This window comes from Saccostrea echinata, unplaced genomic scaffold (genome assembly GCF_033153115.1).
Source record: "Saccostrea echinata isolate AGI-Se365-2 ecotype Australia unplaced genomic scaffold, CSIRO_AGI_Sech_v1 ptg000029l, whole genome shotgun sequence".
Lineage (NCBI taxonomy): Eukaryota > Metazoa > Mollusca > Bivalvia > Ostreida > Ostreidae > Saccostrea > Saccostrea echinata.
The window spans coordinates 8,321,981-8,336,505 of record NW_026889778.1 but is presented as its reverse complement, the minus strand read 5'-3'; the positions used below and the strand labels follow the sequence as shown (position 1 = coordinate 8,336,505).

Sequence of the window (14,525 nt, the reverse complement as noted above, 5' to 3'; positions counted from 1 at the left end):
TAGCTTCCCAAATAGAAACTATCTGAGGGGCTATAATAGATTCAAATCAAAAAGTACTGGTGGGGAAGGGATAGTTAAACAATCGATATTTTTACCAGCCAAAGTGAAGTTTTTTTTACATACATGAAACATTTTGTGTATAGTTTTACCTTCAGAACTGGAAGAGTCGCTTCCCGATGGCCGAGAGGAGCTTAACCTGCTATGTCTTCGTGGAGTTCCCTTGTCTGTAAAACATTTTTTTATGGGCATGTTTAGTTCTGTTTGCAATTTAAATGCATCAAACAAACTTTGTTTTCATACAACAGCTGTCTTAATCTATGGTTTAACCTTCAATGACATAAATTGCTTATTCTTTTATTTGTATGTTTTATCACCATTCTATGTTTAAAATATTGAAACTATTTGAAATTCCAAGAAATATCGTGTGTATGTTTCACTTTTCCCCAATTTTAACATCATAAATTGATGAAACTCTCCATACACGTTTTTTGTGAATCATGTGTCAGCAGTGATTATAGTTTCACGCTGCCACAAGAATTTAAATGTGTTCAACATCAAACTTTGAGACCTTTCGCCATGGTAGTCATTAATCCCTAATATCAATAGTTTCCCGGGATTATTTTTTAAGAAAACCTTTATGCTATCCAAAGGAGAAAATCTAATCTGTGACCATGTTTGCAAATCACTACAAAAAATAGCTCTTAAGTATCATTTGATAAAAACTCATATCAGAGGCACGTAAACGTATTTATTTCTTACCTTGTTGTTTCAGTCTTTCAGAGATCTTTTTGAGTTCGTCCATCAACTAATTTATTAATGAAAAAATAGTATGTAAGAAAATAAATAAATAGAGATACATGTATTATCAAGGATATTCAAAGTGGTAGAATTCTCGAATCGGACGTTAAACAACATACAATCAATTAATCAAAGTGGACGACGGTCATTCATAAAAAAAAAGAGAAATTACTTAAGGAGGTTGGATCCTGCCATCAAAAGTAATGAGAATTTTTTATCAAGTATATTTTTAGAATTTATACACATAACTTTATTAAAAATCAAAACAAAAAATGGGGGTCAATGCACTTCCTTTGGCGCTACAGAGCATTTAGTTTGACCTTTTTGCACTGTAAATACGTCTTACTTATAAATCAATTTTTAAAGTTTTTCCTCCAATATTTTTGTTCAAATAAATTATGGGAACAAAAACAGTCTTATTTCATCTAAAATAGACACATTAAAATTTGTGACAATGAAGTATTTTTCAAATTACTCCGCATGTTCAATTATTTGACCTTTTTGCACTAAAACATTTTCATTTTTCTGGCATTAAAAATTTAACAAGCCAAAAAATCGTTTGAAAGTAATGACATTTTACTGAATTTAAGAAGAATGGTTAAAAGTATCGTATATATTCAGAAAAGAAAATTAAAAGTGAGGGTCTGTGATGTTAATTTTTAGATATAACTAAAATAGTGCTAATTTTAAGCTTAAATTAGGGCTATTTTTTTCTTCATTTTCACAAAATATTTGCTATATTTATCAAATATGATGATAGAATTCATGACAGTTTATTTAATAGATAATTTAGGACCAGTATAAAACAGTCCACTGCACAAAATAACTATGTGTGCAGACTGCATGTAAAAATAGGAATCCAAACTTAACATACTTTGAATACTTCGAAAGAGAAAAAATGATCATTCTCTTCTAAGAAAACCTTCCGCCACAAAATATAGTTCCTCACTTAATGCTTTTGGTATGGAATTTAATCATGGAGTTTTAACTGAATATAGTTAAATTGGCATTGTAGAATCCAAATTTATTGTAAGAATTAAAACATTATGCAGAATTTTTGAAATATAGGTTAAGATAAAAATCTGCTCAAAAGCTCAGGAGCGAACCTCGTTAAGAAGTTTGTGTTTTCGTGGACGTAACAGGATAAGCTCTGAGATCGAGGAAGTTTGTTTTGAAATTTAAAAGCCGAGGCATTTATATTTAAAACATTATTTAAACCAAGGAGGTAATCCTGCATCAAACACGATAAAAATGCTCTAAAATACAGCTAATCATTTCCTTTATAGAGAAACGAATTAGATCACGATGTCGCGATTAGGCTGTTCCATTTAAAACCAAATGGTCAATCTATTTGTTTACTTGTGCAAAGGAATGCAGACGATTTGGGCTTTCGTTGGATTAAAGATATCCTTTAATAATTATAAATTTGAAACATGAATTGACTAATTTTATGATTATAAATGGCAGAATCAGTTGTAGATGGTAAGATCACGGAGTGTAGATGTTGTAGGGATGTCCGTGGAACAACGCCCTTTAGATGAAAAATCGACATCAGCTTCGTTTGACAATGCACAACCTTCTGATTGCAGAGGAAGACACAGAAGTATGGTCTAAATAAGAATTACGTTCTATATTTATCTATAGTTATCCTAGTTAATGTAATATCAATACCTTTTGGTTATTTTCCATCATTTCTCTTTTCATCGTCTTCATTTCTTTTTTCAACACCTATAAAGAAACATTAATTTTGTGACCCAGCAGAAACTTTTACAGCTTCTCAAAAATGTCAAATGTGTTAACATAAAAGGAATATTCAGTGTATAAATAACGGCCTAACAATTAGTATGAAAACGTCAGTCAGTATTCGACTTTATGATAGATCATATTTGCTAATAAAGGTCATTGTATCGACTACAGGCTTTGTGAAATTTTGACTTCCAACCAGACTGTTGATATCCTTCTTTTATCAACTTGTTTATCATAAATTTCATAAATTGTTCGTAGGTAGAGCGTTCTATTGCATATCGAATCAACTGAGAGACATAAACTCAATATGCAGGTGATAAGGGTATATTTCTTCATAAGTAAGGGAACTTGAAGTTAAAAAACTTGAAGTCATCACTTCATTATAAATTTTTCTTTTTAGGTTACCATTAACGTCTTTTTTCTAGTAAAATATCCAAATATGAAACAGATGCGTCAGACTCTGAGGTATCTTTTATTTCATGGGATACATGCATATGATTCGAATTTATTGTTTATAAATCGACAATGAATAAATATATATATATATATATATATATATATATAGGTATATGAGGTTGTTTGTGGGCACCGACCTTCTAAACAGGTTTGTGGGATCTCGCATTTCTACATTGAATAGCTATGTCATATTCATGATTTAAGCGTTATATATGGTCCTTATATAATATATAATATAATTTTTGAGATAAGGTTAAAAATGTTGTATATCATTGTGGGTCATTATTTTCATATATATAGAGCATTGTGGGATAAAGTATATACATCGCACAATGCTCTATTTATGAATATTATGACCCACAATATTATCACATGCTATATATATCATGTCCTGGATTTCACAATGAAAGACATAAGAATTAATATTTGATATAAATAATATATATGTATATTTACATATGCACAAAATAGAATGAATCATTAAGAACAGTTTTGGGGGATTCAATATAAGATTTTAACTATTACTTTTCAAGTATTTTGGGGTCATATTGCATATTAATGACTCACTGCGATATACGATTTGTGAGATTCTGAACAAGATATTTTAGGGATATCCTCTCTCTCTATATATATATATATATCCCACAATCTCTTACATACACATATATATAGTGACAAAGATGATTAATCAAATAATGTCCATCCCACAATGTATTATTTATAATTTATTTATTCATTAAGCAATGTTAGATATTGAACGGCATATTTTATCTATACACCTACTTATCCCAGATTTTCTTATATACATATATATAGTGAACCACATTTAAGCATTGAATTCTTATTTTTGAAAGTAATTATACAGGTATAATCACTGCATTGATTCCATAATGTCCAATCCGTAACGTATTTTTATTGATTCAACATATAGGATAGCAGACTAATATTATGAGATTCTACACTACATATTTTATGCAATCGCCTGTCCCACAATTCGTTATATACATGTATATATATAGTGACCCACAAACAGCTATGATCACTATACGTTTATAACATAATGACCTTCCATTCGTGAATTATTTATTTAAACAATAAAGAGCTTATCAACCTTATATTATGAGATTTTAAAGACAATATCTTACGTATATGCTTACATATCCAAAAGTTTATTATAGACATATTTATATCGTGACCCACAACCAGGTATAATCACTATATTTATCCCACAGTTCATTATATACATATATATACAGTGACCCACAAACATGTATATTCACTATATTTATCCCACAATTCATTATATACATATATACAGGGACCCACAAACATGTATAATCACTATATTTATCCCACAATTCATTATATACATATATACAGTGACCCACAAACAGGTATAATCACTATATTTATCCCCCAATTCATTTATACATATATACAGTGACCCACAAACTGTTACAAGCACTACATTTTTATATACATTATATACAGTGACCAACTATCAGGTATAATCACGTGCAATATATTTATCCCACAATTCGTCATATCTATATATACAATGACCCACAAACAGGTATAATCACTTCATCTATCCCATAATTCAGTCCGTTACCATAATATATTTACTATTACCATAATTTATTTATTCAACATACAGCTTATCAGCCATATATTAGAAATTCTTAACAAAATATTTTATCCCTGCGCCTACATATCCCACAGTTGCTATATACGCATAGAAAGTGAAATAAAATAGGTATAATCATTACCTTAGCCCGGTAATGTCCATCTCATAATATTTTATTCATTTATTCAATATTATGACATTATTAAAAATATTATTTCATGCATAACACCTATACTTATCCAATAATTTCTTACATATACATGTAGTGACCCACAAACTGGTGCATTCATTAGACTGATCCCGTAATGTTTATCGTATCGTACTAATATTTTATATATCAATATACAGCTAATTAGCCTTATATTATGACACTCTTGCATGTTACACTTTTCTTGCAATCGCTTACTTTTCAAACAATTTCTCATATACATGTAAATCATGTATATAGTGACCCACAAACAGGTATTAGAATGTACTATACATTGATCCCATAATGTCCAACTCGAAAGTGTATTAATTATTTATTCATTATGCAACTTATCAGCCGAATTTATTTGATTCTTAACAAGATATTTTATCTAAACGCCTCCTTATCCCAGAATTTCTTTTAAATGTAATTATTATTTAACCAAAAACAAGTATAATCATCGCGTTTAAATCCCTTAATGGCCAATCCATAACGTATTTTGTTCTTTATTCAACATACAAGTTATCAAATTAATATTATTAGATATTCACAATATATTTCATGTAATCGCCTGTTTATCCAACAATTCGTAATATACATATAGTGACCCACAAACTGGTATGATTGCTAAATTAATCACATAATGTCCATCCCAAAATGTATTATTTATTTCTTCAACACAGAGCTGCTTATCACCTTATATTATGAGATTTTTAACAAGATATATTTAATCTATATATATGCTTACGTATCCAATAGTTTTTATGCATATTTAAAAATAGTGAACCTCAGAGTGGCATATAATCACTTTATTTATCCCACAATATATTTATATATACATATGCACAGTGACCCACAAACATGCAGGTATAGTGACTATAGTTATCCCACAATTCGATATATACATATATACAGTGACCCACAAACAGGTATAGTGAATATAGTTATCCCACAATTCGATATATACATTTATACAGTGACCCAGAAACCGGTATAATCACTTCATTCATCACATAATGTCCATCCCATACCATAATATCATTATAATATGATGATATTCTTATCATTGAAGAGAAAGGTTTAAAGCGTCAAGTGCCTGTGCATTGGTCCTAATAATTTACAGGAAGGGGGTGCACCCTGTGAAAAATTTTACATAATGTACAGTAGTTAAGAAGATTTTAAAGATTGTATGAATTTTGATGGATATATGCCGACACAACAAACATCAAAAGGCTAATTTAAAACTGCAATATTCCGACTAATATTATCTGCTGAACACACTCAACAAAATGTATTTGAAAGCAAATATATGACAAGAAATTTTACTCCCATTTTACACAACTTTGATATTATTCAATAAGAATTACTAATAGTTAAACATCTCATTTAATAAATATTCTTATTATAATCGACCTTCATAATCCACCCATTTCAATTCAATTGACTGAGTATTAACGAAGAATATTTTACAACCAGGGTTTTAATTTGCCCGTACAGGTCCGACAGCACCAACCCATTTTACCAACACTCGAATTTTGACAATGGAAGGACATTTTCAATAAAGAAGTGATAAATTTTATACCGAACACATCTATCGTATTCTGTATCATAAACCGACAATGCAAACGGCGTGATATCTGACATGTACATGTACATTGTGAACAGAATCAATAAAGTTAATTTTGATAACTGGTCATCATGGTCATTATTTAGGGGATTATTATTGAAGGATGATTCTAAGATTTGATCCTGAGAGAGGATTTTGGGGCGGGCCATGTCTCTTTTATTGTTTCCTCACAAACCAACCTAATTTGAATACAACTTTATTTTGTACGATATAGGTATCGATACACACAGATTAAAAAAAGAAATTCGTGATACATGTATGTTGATATTGAAAAATATATATCATTTTTCATATCTGTTCTGTAAGTTAAAAAAATATCAAAAATTATAAAAGGTTTGGTATAACTTTAGGAGTAAGGGATTGAACGGAGACCCGCTGAGAAAACTGCGTTTAAAGAGGTTCGCTCCTCAGATTTTGAGCATATTTTTGGTTTGATGTCTATTAAAAAAATCTGCATATTATTTTAGTTCCTTCAATAAATTTTGAGTCTACAATGCCAATTAAACTATATTCAATTAAAATTCCAAGATTAAATTCCATACCAAAAGCATTAGGAGAGGAAATATATCTTCTGACGGAAGTTTTTTTTTTTTTCAGAAAAAAAATGAGATTTTTCTTTTTCAAAGAATTTACACCACTGTTAAGTTTGAATTCCTATTTTTCCATGCAAGTTGCACACAGAGTTATTCTGTGCAGTGAAATGTTTTATCTTGGTCCCAAATTATTCATCAAATTAACTGCCATGAATTTTATTATCATCTTGTGAAAAATATAGCAAATTTATTGTGAAAGTCCAGATAAAATAATAGCCTCACTTTATGCTAAAAATTGACACCATTTAATAATATCTATGAAAAAAGAAAAAAATTACATAAACCCCCACATTTAATTTTTTTTAATATAATTATAACCATTCTGCTGAAATTCAGCAAAATCTTTATATTCTGAAATGATTGACTGCTTGTTTAATGTTTAACGCCGATTATTCTGTTTAAATGATCAGTTTTTGAAAGTTTTGGTTTCTCTGGTTGCCCCCGATGAGCCTACTCTTTTTCGAAATCCAGAGAAACGATCTTGTTGTAATCCTTGACACGGGGCACCATTTAATGTCCCATCCAACCGACTTAAAAATACGTTTTCCATTTTTAATGAAGCTCTATGTGTTGTATAAAAAAATATACTACTGGGTATTTTTAATGCTTTTTGTAACATGATCCATCTCCTTAATCGCAGTAATTAATGCGTTTAAACAAACAAAAAAGACTGCGTTTATTGCTTTTAAATGCAAAGCACAACTCGTAAAAATGCATACGCCATATTAGTTTTCCTATCTCCGATATAAGCAACGGGGTATACTTTTCGCATTTGTTATACCTGACTGTTTTCTTGTCAGGGGTACCTGCGTGGAATGTATGACAAGTGTTCCTGTTGGTTATCTTACATTACCTTTGTTTACATTTTATTGCGTCGCCCGCATGGCGCAGTGGTTAGAGCGTCTGGTCTAGAGTCGCGGAGTAAGGAGTTGATCCTTACGTCTCGGGTTCGAATCCCACTGTGGGACGTGGAGACCGGTCCTTCGGATGAGACCGTAAAAACCGAGGTCCCGTGTCGCAGAAGGTGCTGGCACGAAAAAGATCCCTCACTGCTCAAAGGCCCTGAGTGCCGAGTATAGGACAAAATTCACAGCTCTCACTGGCAAATTGTGGCGTCTCCATATGAGTGAAAAATTCTCGAGAGGGACGTTAAACAACATACAAACAAACAAACATTTTATTGCAGTTCACGTGTATTTGTGTTTGTTTTTCACTGACCTGTGCAACTGATGTAAGTTTCTTTGGTAACTTTGTTTTCTGCCGTGGAAGGAGTTACTTTTGTCGCTACCCTAGAGTTTTACAATAGCTATGTAGAATACAATACGTAACCGGTGAAAACTGATTACATTAAACTGTGACCAAGTTAACGGCTTATTTTGGGTCCGTACAGGTAACGGAAAATGCAAAGTAATATGGTGGACAAACCTAGATTTCTTCCCTTTACGAATCGCGTTCAGCTTTAACTTATAAACCGTATCAAATAAAAAGGAATTTTCTGGATTGCCGTACTGACCGGTTATATGTACCGACTTTGGTCCAAACGTACATTGTATCAGGATATATTAGTTTATCATTACAACACTACATAAGCATCAAAACATTTCTTGAAAATTTACCAAACATTGACTTTTTATGAAATATTTGTAATGTGTAAGGATATTATTTTAAACAGTGGGGGATGCAGATGAGAACACATAATTTTGGCTTAAAGATTTTCAATCCTTATGCTTTTTCGGATACTTGCAGTTTCGGCCCAAGATACAGATCATCGTGTAAGATCTCATAGATGGCAAAATCAGACTTCCGCGTATGTTCTAAGTCATTAACATGTTTCTATTTCAACACAATTACTTTAAACATTTTAGTATAATAACAGTTTTTTCCTTCACATGTATATACATATAAACGTATCTTTAAAAATGTACATATTAGGGATGTCAATTTTACTTGGGTAGCCTAGCCGAATAACCGGGGTCTTTAGTCTGTAATTCCTGTCAAAATGCTTGTACACTCAATAGCAAATCAAGCCACTGTCACACCTATACTTTATGCTTCTGTATATCAATTAAAATTAAAATCTTTACCGCATATCTTGTCCTTAAGTTCACTTTATCAAATACTAACTATGGCTTGTAATTTCTTCTCCAGATGCTAATACATGTATAAGTAATTGAACGATCAATCGTGTCTATAATTCCAACTCATTTATGACAGCGGAACAGTTCGACTGTTTTTTTTTTTCATCAAAATTTAAGAAAAGCCTGTGATAATTCTTAATTATGCAAGTTTTGTGCAAACAGCAAATTCCACTATGGAATTTATTTAATTAGAATTTAAGTACGTAAACATTCTAGTTGAAAGTAATTTGGTTCGCAAATCAAAGGGTCTAAGCTTTGATAACAACCGAAGAAAAAATCGATTTACAGATGAATTTAGATTACAATAGCAAATTTTTAACGTCAGTAACCGAGTAAAAAAATATTTAGTCGATAGTCTTTATGTCCGAACAATAGTCGAGTACTCGAATACTCGATGACATCCCTAGTACATATAATACGCCTAATAAATTCTATCTTTATGTAGTCTACTAACTTATGTTCCGAGTTTTATTAAAACTAGCTGCAGATTTGTAGCTCGCTGCTCTGAAAAAAAAAAATTGTGATGGGTGACCAGAGAGCAACAGTGCCACCCATAGAAAAAACAGTATATTTATTACGCACACAAAGTTGCACTCAGTTTTGGATAAATTTCTCCAAATTCTTACCTCAACTGCAGAAAAGCTCGATATTAAAATATTCCTTTGATTTCTGTCAACAACTCTCATATTTGATATCTGCACGAAGCGCGTTGGACCGCATTATCTTGCCGCCCAAAATGGCAGTGTACATAGGCAAAATTTTCGACGGTTTATATTTAAGACCCAGGAGGGCTATTTACACCGGCTATAAGGAATGTTTTGTTGTGGAAATAGTAAAAGAATATGTTAGGTACACACGGGTAGTAATATTTTGAGATGGCACTTTGAAAAACACAGAGAAATTTATCGAGAAAAAGCGCACGTTTTGTGCGCAATAAATATACACTTTTTTTCAATGGGTGGCACTGTAGCTCTCCGGTCTGTCAATATTTTTTTCCGCGGAGCTACAGTTCTGCAGCTATATTAAAACTGGACGAAAACTGTAGAAAATGTAGCACTTCGAAAATGTATTTACAGAAAAATAGACAAACAAAAGAACGGCCATCCCAGACCTAAATCACATAAGCTAAACATATACATGTATTTCTTCATGGAATATTAATACAGAAGTCAAAGAAGACCTTTCATCAAGAACATATTTTATAACGAGTAAAGTTTCCAGTTTAATTTTATGGCCAAATATGAAAAGCATAGAACACCGGAAAATAAAAGTTCAAGATTTTCAATAATATCGGAAAGTAAATGCAGACCGTGAGACACAGTTAATTCTTTTTAACTACATAATTTTTTTTTTACCTTTTTCGTGGTCTATAAACCTTCTCTTAAGAATCCGGGATCGTTTCCCATAAGTTCCCATTTGTATTACATGTACGTGGCGCGTTCGGTTGTTTTTTTTTCACTATGTGAAACCAAAATTATTTTCACAATGTGAAAATAAAAACGTTCTTTTGAGAGTTCCAAAAATATCACTCTCATTCAATAAATATTACAGTGTTTCACTGTTGAAAATGTAACAAACTGTATATTATACTTTCCTGTTAAACACTAAAATCTGATTGGTTTAGACGCATTTAACAATCCGTAATGTTACCCTCAGCGTTTGCAACACACTTGACAGCGGGTAACATTACGAAAATGTCACATGCGTGCAAATCATGCGCGTACGGTTTGCCGTAGATACCCAAAACGTCAGTTGTGCGTTTGAAAGAAGCCGAATAAACTTGACGTCAATAAAAGCTTGCGTCCGATGTAGCTTACTTGAAAACAACCTACGCGAACGAAACAAACTTTAAATGATAAAGGACTTTTCGAGTATCAAAAAAAAAAAAAAAAAAAAATAATAATAATAATAATAAATAAAGAAGTCGGTAAATCTTTTTCGAAGCTTTCTTATTGAGAAAAATAGAAGATTGGAGTTTGAAAGTTTTCTAAACGATCGACAATTTTTTTGCTGACATCCTAAATCAATAAGACATTCAGTGTAATAAAATAAATGGTGCCTGTTGTGGAGGGTAACATTCAATTTCAACTGTTACCCTCCAAAACAGGCACCATTTATATATTATTATTTAAATATTCTATGCTGCTGTAACTTTTACTTAAATATGAAGTACACTACTATCAATGTTTATAAATCAAGTTATTATTCTTATAATCCTTAACAGAACTGGGTAAATAATGATAAAATTAATCTAAGATTACCAAAATCAAGATTCAATGAATTTACTCCACATGTCTGTACACAAGTTTTGAAAAGGGGGGTATTCCCTACATGAAATTCTGTCTCTTATATTTAGTGATTTGACGGTGCTTAAAAAAGTCTATAATATGTTATTCGTGACGCGTTTCTGTAATTGAAGGTATGTAGCTCATAAAAAAAAATGGAATGGACGAGTACGATGTATCCTTTTTTCAGATCATTTTTCCATTACAAACCTGCCAAAGACGCAGTCATTAAGTGGAAGTGGTGGGGGTGTCAACTGAGTAAAATATTTGAGAAGCAAATAAAGTAACAGTTTTTTTTTTTTTTGTTTTTTTTTACAATTTGAAACCTACTACGAGCATTTCCTAGTAAACATGTTACTATATCTTCTTTTTGTACAATTTTACCCGAGGTGTAGGTGTGGGCACAAAGATTCCATTGCCCCCTCAAAAAAAAAAAGATAGGACACTAACCTCATCTGCCCTTCCCCTGTGATTACGCTTATGCTTGGAGCTAAATTCAGATTATAAGGGTGCCTGGTCAACAGGCTAGGTAGATAAATATCTTAAATTCGGCCTTCTTCAACCTCCTTTCCCCTTCTCTCCCGTAGAAATTGATGATTAAGTTCCAAGGTATTGAGAAAATGCATATCATACTTGATCAATTCTATACTGAAAACATTGTGAATTCTTGGTCAGAAAAATCTACCCCCCCCCCATCCCCACCCCCGCACCATCACCGTCACATTTATATAATTGAAGAGTATCAAATATTCCAATAATGCATAATGCAGTTTTGTTTTGTTTTTATGAAACACGTTTCTTAGGATTTTTCCTCATACTAATTGTATGGTAACAATTGTCAGCCCTTGTTTTGCAAAATTAAACACACGTTTACAGTTTATCGATTGTGTATATATTAATTGTTAAGGTTTACCTGTGTATGAAATGGGAAACAATTTTTATCACATTTTTACCACTTTATCCCGTGGATATCACTCATTAGATATTTTTATCATATACCACTGCTGCGACGTCACAATGGGTTTTGCATGAAAATGATGAAGTAAATAGTGTGGATTCATAACATAAAAACAATCTAAAATATTGATAGTTATTAAAAAACATGTGATAAAAATAATTGCTAAGGCTCGGGGATAAAACACACAACTCGTTGGATAAAAATCGTATCCAACCACAAAGCATGGGAGATTCTATATTTCTCCAATTACGTGTGTTCAAAAACCGTCAAACATTCCGGATTTCTCCAATTTAGGGTGATTTTCTCCTCTTCAGAGATTAAAATTAAAATTACCCTATAAAAGTGTGACCACAGCCTTTTTAAAATAAAAAAAATTGTATTTAGAACTGCTGCATTTTTGGATAAGCGTTACATTTTCTCCACAATGAAATCTATACCTTTTTAGAAATTTGTTGTGTAATTCCGTATATGACGGTTTTATATATGTAACAAAGATTCTGTGAAAGTCACATTAAATTTCATTCATTGGTATAAGAGGGGTTGCGGATAAGAGATGGGTACCCCAAAGCGTAACGGATGGACGGACGTACAAACTGACGGCCTGACACCCCCATCACTATATACCCCCCTGCTTTTCAAGCGGGGGTATAATAATTATATGGCCAGAAGTAGGTATTTTGAGTGACACAACTATTGTTTATTTAAAATGCAGTCTTCGACTCAATTTGTAAAACAACTCATGACATCTGTTATTCACTTTCGTCAATTATCAATTATGAATACAATTTATTTTGTCATTCAGAGAGTTCAGGGACTCTGTACCTGATACTGCCCAACCATATATAAATAAGAAGATTGAGTTTCGTTTCATTTTATCTGCTTTTTCTGTAGAAGAAGCACAAACATCAAATGGGGTGTGATACATGTTAGCATAATACATAACATGCACTTTGTGTTTATAGTGTAAACAGGATATTTTATAAATATTAATGCATATGCAAACATGTTTTATTTCTGCTAAACATGCCAAGAAATCCCGTCCAGTTTTCCACAGCAATGGGGTCAATAAAAGTGTAATTGATGCAAATCACCCATATTTCCCTAACGCTGGCAAGACAATTAACGGCAGCAGATTTGAGGGGGTGGATCCTAAGTTTTCAGTTTTCTTAGTTAAAGAAAAATAAACTTCTACCCCAAGAAGTAGCCTCCTATGCCCTGAAAAAAAAATAGTTCCTGTCAAAAACCTTTATTTATTTACAAAGTACGTAAAATGTCTCAGGCACAGGTACCAAGTTTGTAAAAATAGACTGGAAGGAAATAAAAAAAATCAAAAGAAAAAAATAATAATTCTATATGTATGGAACTACAATTGACGGTATGATACCATAATACGGCGCAACCAAGTTCATCGTGCCCGATGTTAATTTATACTATAGGAAAAAAAATATTTTGATATGGAAATACTTAAAAATTTGAAAGGCATCTAATTTTTAATGAACAATTAGTTTACTATAATTAATTTAACTTTTCTTTTCCTTTTCTTTTACTTTTTTTAACCGCATTTGATTTGGATGGAACCCCCCCCCCCCCCCAAAAAAAAAAAAAAAAAAAAAACTGGGGAAAAGGTGCAAAGGCTTCTAAATAATTAGTATTCTCGCTTTAATTTAAACCCAGTAAAACTTAAGATCCCTCCCTCAAAACTGATGAATTAATTGCCTCGCACACATCTCCCTGGGGGAAAATAACAGATTAACGCTAAGTCGGCTTTTATTGAGTTCGCTCTACAGCTAGAATGCGTACCTTTTCTTGGCATGGATGGGCTCAGTTATTTAAACAAATTTTATTAACAAGTGAATGAACAATTAAGTGTATCTTCATTTCAAACGTCAGAATAGTGTCATCTTGACATATTATATGTAGTGTTTGTGCATCAGACTCCCAAACCTAAAAAATATCTTCAGAAACTTTTATGTTATCCGTATGCTCTATAGGGCTACTTGCTGATATGAAATGTCGCTTCAAAGTTCAAATCAAAAGATTACTCTCCCAGAGAGGGAATCGATCCATTGGAGCTTCTTAATGAAGAGTGAACCCTCCCGAAATTACCTAC

The 14,525-nt window shown here is 32.0% G+C and overlaps 1 protein-coding gene across 1 annotated transcript in view; it reads right to left on the bottom strand.

The window, feature by feature from the left end:
- Nucleotides 1-2,267: 2,267 nt before the first annotated feature.
- Nucleotides 2,268-14,525, bottom strand: part of LOC133194928 (transient receptor potential cation channel subfamily M member 2-like) — a 33,877-nt gene continuing 21,619 nt past the window's right edge. Inside the window, exons 8-9 of the mRNA XM_061330826.1 lie at nucleotides 2,470-2,526; nucleotides 2,268-2,408 (exon numbers count right to left, since the gene is read on the bottom strand). Coding sequence (XP_061186810.1) covers nucleotides 2,268-2,408; nucleotides 2,470-2,526 — 198 coding nt within the window. The remainder of the gene's footprint in view (nucleotides 2,409-2,469; nucleotides 2,527-14,525) is intronic.